Source organism: Salmo salar, chromosome ssa10 (genome assembly GCF_905237065.1).
Source record: "Salmo salar chromosome ssa10, Ssal_v3.1, whole genome shotgun sequence".
In the NCBI taxonomy this organism is placed as follows: Eukaryota; Metazoa; Chordata; class Actinopteri; order Salmoniformes; family Salmonidae; genus Salmo; species Salmo salar.
The window spans coordinates 71,412,770-71,417,702 of NC_059451.1; the positions used below are offsets into that span (position 1 = coordinate 71,412,770).

A 4,933-nucleotide genomic window follows, 5' to 3' on the forward strand; every position below is an offset into this window, starting at 1 on the left:
AGCCAAGACAATGCAAGAATGGCTTTGGGACAAGTCTCTGAATGTATTTGAGTAGCCCAGCCAGAGCCCGGACTTGAACATGATTGAACATCTCTGGAGAGACCTGAAAATAGCTGTCCAGAGGTGCTCCCCATCCAACCTGACCAAGCTTGAGAGTATCTGCAGAGAAGAATGGGAGAAACTCCCCAAATACAGGTGTGCCAAGCTTGTAGCATCATACCCAAGAAGACTTGAGGCTGTAATCTCTGCCAAAGGTTCTTCAACAAAGTGCTGAGTAAAGGGTCTGAATAGTTATGTAAATGTGATATTTCAGTTTTTTTATTTTTTATACATTTGCTAAAATATCTAAACCTGTTTTTGCTTCGTCATTCTGGGGTCTTGCGTGTACATTGATAAGTAAAAAAACAATTTAATCAATTTTAGAATAAGGCTGTAACGTAACAAAATGCAGGAAAAGTCATGGGGTCTAAATACTTTTCGAATGCACTGTAAATCAGTCTTCATATTTGATAGGACATCCTATGTTTTTAACAGAAAATGTAACTCAGCTTCTATAGATAGTTGTAATAAAGGTATAGGTACGAAATTAAACGTCAAAACAAACAACAGTATGAACAAAATTATAATATTTCTTCGATGATCGTGAGTGTCATCGAGTATGTTCAAGGAGCTCGAAAATTCCTATTTTAGAAGATTATGAGGAATAGGTTTTTAAGTGCGTATGTGTACTGTCTACAGTACAGCTAAGAAACAAATATTGGAATTATATGGAATGATAGAACTCCTCTGCTAAATGTATTTTTTTAACTATAGAAATGACTGGCATTGCAGCATAAGGTTTGTTTAAAAGAACAAGAATAAAATACTGTACTGTTGTTTCTATAAAAATGTTTTTATGTTTTGTCTGAATACTGTACATAGACATCTTGAATAACTGTTTTTTGGTGTTAATTATGGTAGTCTGTTACATATTTTACCTATTATTATTATTACATATTGAAAAAGTTCAGGTCAAAGGGGAATACATTTTAGGATTCTAGTGTGTAACTTTCAATCCATTGTTTGAATGGTTGGATATGGGCTGCGTGTGACTTTCCAGCCACAAAACCAGATTTGACTTTCAATAGTTTTTTTTATATTCCCTTGTAAGTCACATCGCTTGAAGACTCATCTTAAAGTTGCCATCGTGTTTAATATCATAGGTCTTTGAAAAGAGTTTCGATGCCACAATTAATATTTTCATACCTCCATCCACCTCTGTCACCAGAGTCACCTTCATCTTAGTGGTATTTATTGGTATTTTATTAGGATCCCCATTAGCTGTTGCAAAAGCAACTCTTCCTGGGTTCCACACAAAACATAATACAGAATGACATAATACAGAACATCAATAGACAAGAAACCGAAAACCTGTAACAATTACCCTTGTTGCTTTTCCCATCCCTTTCTTCTCCGGGCCTGTTGCTGACACCTCATCCTCTGATTCGTCCACACGTTTTCTCTTCTATCCCTTTGCTGCAGATAGCTCATCTTTAAATGTTTCAACTGTGGGGTTCTCATGTTGTTCTTTTTTTACGGTCTTTCAAATTTTTACTGTTTGCCAGGTTCTGAACAAAGGGATGCAAGGTCCTGAACAGTAGCGTCATTCCTTGGTATCAACCCAATCACTCTCTCAATCTCAAGGATAGACTTATCCATTCCACAACTGATAATGATTTTAGTCATGTCTACTCTCACGTCTACTCTTCTTTAAACTTTATGGAATTTATTTTTTAAAGTTAAGGGTTATCTTATATATTTTTTTGTATACTGAACAAAAATATCAATGCAAGTGTTGGTCCCATGTTTCATGAGCTAAAATAAAAGATCCCAGAAATGTTCCTTACACACAAAAAGCTTATTTCTCTCAAATGTTTTGCACAAATTTGTTTACATCCTTGTTAGTGAGCATTTCTGCTAAACCAAGATAATCCATACACCTGACAGGTGTGGCATATAAAGAAGCTGATTAAATAGCATGTTCATTATTACATAGGTGCACCTTGTGCTGGGAACAATAAAAGGCCAAAATGTGCAGTTTTATCACACAACACAATGCCACAATTTTTGAGGGAGCATACAATTGGCATTCTAACTGCAGGAATGTCCACCAGAGCTTTTGCCAGAGAATGTAATGTTAATTTCTCTACCATAAGCCGTCTCCAACGTCATTTTAGAGAATTTGGCAATACATCCAATCGGTCTCACAACCGCAGACCACCAGCCTAGGACCTCCACATCCGGTTTCTTCACCTGCAGTATCGTCTGAGACAGCTGATGAAACTGTGGGTTTGCACAACGGAAGAATTTCAGCACAAACTGTCAGAAACCGTCAGAGATACAGTGACGAGATCCTGAAGCCCATTGTCGTGCCATTCATCCGCCGCCATCACCTCATGTTTCAGAATGATAATGCAGTGAGTTAACTGCCTTGCTCAGAACGACAGATTTTTACCTTGTCAGCTCAGGATTTGATCCAGCAACCCTTTGTTTACTGGCCCAATGCTCTAACCACTAGGCTGCCTGACGCCCCAAGGGACATCTCAAGGATGATCAAAGAAAATTCTATGCACCTGAGCTCAATTTGGAGTGTCATACCAAAGGGGTGTGAATACTTGTGTAAATGAGATATTTCTGTATTTAATTTTCTACAAATTTGCTAAAAAATCTACAAACATGTTTTCACTTTGTCATTTTGGGGTACTGGGTGTAGATCGGTTAGAAACTAAATCAAATTAATCCACTTTGAATTGAGACTGTAAGACAACTAAATGTGGAATAAGTCAAAGGGTATGAATGCTTTCTGATTGCAGCTGAGGTTGCTCGATCTGATGTTGGCCTACAGTACGGTTTGCAGCGATTTGAGTGAACATTCCATAATCTAGTATCAGTAATTCATAATTCATTTGGTATTTTGTAAGAAATGGCAGTATATCTTCATCACAATATTACATCATCACAAACAAAAGCAGGAGGCATATAGAATTGTTAGCAGAAAGAGGAACAACATTATTTTAACAACAATATACAGTTGTTACAAAAAAATCAGCTTAGTAAAGCTTAGGCTTTGGATGTCATACCTTTAATGTGCTGCTTTGAAACATTTTGTTAGATTTTTTTATACTATTTTACATAGACAATTATCTTCGTAGTCCATCAATCAAATGCATCTTCCTTAAATAATAAAATGTTCTATTACATATTATAATAGAGTAGCTCACATCATCCTCACTTCACACCTGTGTTTCTGTACTGACACCTCAGTAGGTTCTTGAAGGTCTTTCTGAAGGTGACATTACACAGTGCATAGCACGCTGGGTTGACTGTGCTGTTGATATAACACAGCCAGTAGCCCATGGTCCACACTGTGTTTGGAACGCAGAAGTGACAGTAGGTGCCAATGATGGCCATGACGCTGTAAGGAGTCCAGGTGAGAATGAAGGCCAGGAGAATAGCAAAAATAGTCTTGGTCACTTTCCTCTCCCTTGCTACAATCCGTCTCCTCTTCACCTGGGTCTTACTGAAGCTGGGGAATGGGGAAAACATTTTTCTGAGCTGACTAGTTGTATTGGAGCCATTAAGGATAGAATTTGGCTGGGAGACCTTGGTAGCAGAACTGTTCTTATCCCCTGTGTGGTTGAACGTGACCCTACTGTTGGACCATCTGCAGTCTTGGTTAATCTCACTAGGTAAGTGTTCTGGAGAGGGGGTAACATCTTTAGTGGGGATGACATTATTGTTGGCCTGCTCTGTAGAGTCTTTTAGGGCCTTGATAATCCCCTGCATAGCGCAGATACTCGTCTCTGCTTCGATGGAAATGGCCAAGTCGCTCTTTGGCTCAGTGTCTGTCTGGGTCGAGACGCAGCTCCTCTTTAGATGGAAGCTTTGTTTCGGTCGTCCACTAGAGGTCCTCGCTGTGCTACTATGCAGCTCTGCAGTGAGGCGACTGTGGCTGGCAAAGGAGATCCGGGTGTATAGGACAATCATGATGACCGCCGGCAGGTAGAACGCGGATAGCGTCATCCCCAGTGTAACCGAGGGTTTGGACAGGAGCTGGATGTAGCACTCCCCATCAGGGACGATCCGTTTGCCGACGAAGGACTGCCAGAAGAGGATGGCCGGGGCCCAAAGGAACAGAGACAGGAGCCAGGCTGCTGCGATCATCAGCCCAGCCAGTCTGGTGGTCCGCCTGGCCGGGTAGGTCAATGGTCGGGTCACGCAGAAGTAGCGGTCGAAGCAGATGATCAGGATGTTCATAACCGAAGCGTTGCTGACCACGTAGTCCAAGGCCAACCACAGGTCACAGATGACCGCACCCAGGGGCCAGTAGCCCTTGACGATATAGAGGGTGTAGAGGTTCATGGAGAGCAGACCGATGATGAGGTCAGCACACGCCAGGCTGAACAGGAAGTAGTTGTTGACTGTCTGGAGGTGGCGGTTGACTTTGATTGACAGCATCACCAGGACGTTGCCCAGGACGGTGATGAAGCTGAGCGAGCCGGTCACTATGACGATGAGGATCAGTTCAGCAGTGGTGTAAAGGCAGCCCGGTCTCCCATAATCTCCATAGGAGTGGTTGCCGTAAGGATGGACCCAGCTGATGTTGTATTCCATATCAGATGAAGGCACTTGATGAAAACAAACAAATAAGCAAAAAATGGAATACCTAAGGTTGCATTTGAAGTTTTTTGATCAAATATCTTATCTGAAAAATAAATGGTTACAATGTCCTCTATTCAATTTTAATAGCCCATCCAGAATTTTCCCAAAGCAACACCTTTGTGCTTGTAATTCCTAGATTAATAATAATGAATAGATTATCCTTGAAAGGAAGGGAATTGCATTGTAATATACACTGCTCTATATTTTTATTCTATGGTGTATGGTGAGATAT

The 4,933-nt window shown here is 40.7% G+C and overlaps 1 protein-coding gene across 1 annotated transcript; it reads right to left on the minus strand.

Annotated features, from left to right (window-relative positions):
• Positions 1–2,652: 2,652 nt before the first annotated feature.
• On the minus strand, positions 2,653–4,662 carry chrm4b (cholinergic receptor, muscarinic 4b). Its single transcript, XM_014123929.2, has one exon. The coding sequence runs from the start codon at positions 4,651–4,653 to the stop codon at positions 3,268–3,270; it is 1,386 nt and encodes a 461-aa protein (XP_013979404.2). The 5' UTR covers positions 4,654–4,662; the 3' UTR covers positions 2,653–3,267.
• Between the last annotated feature and the right edge of the window lie 271 nt (positions 4,663–4,933).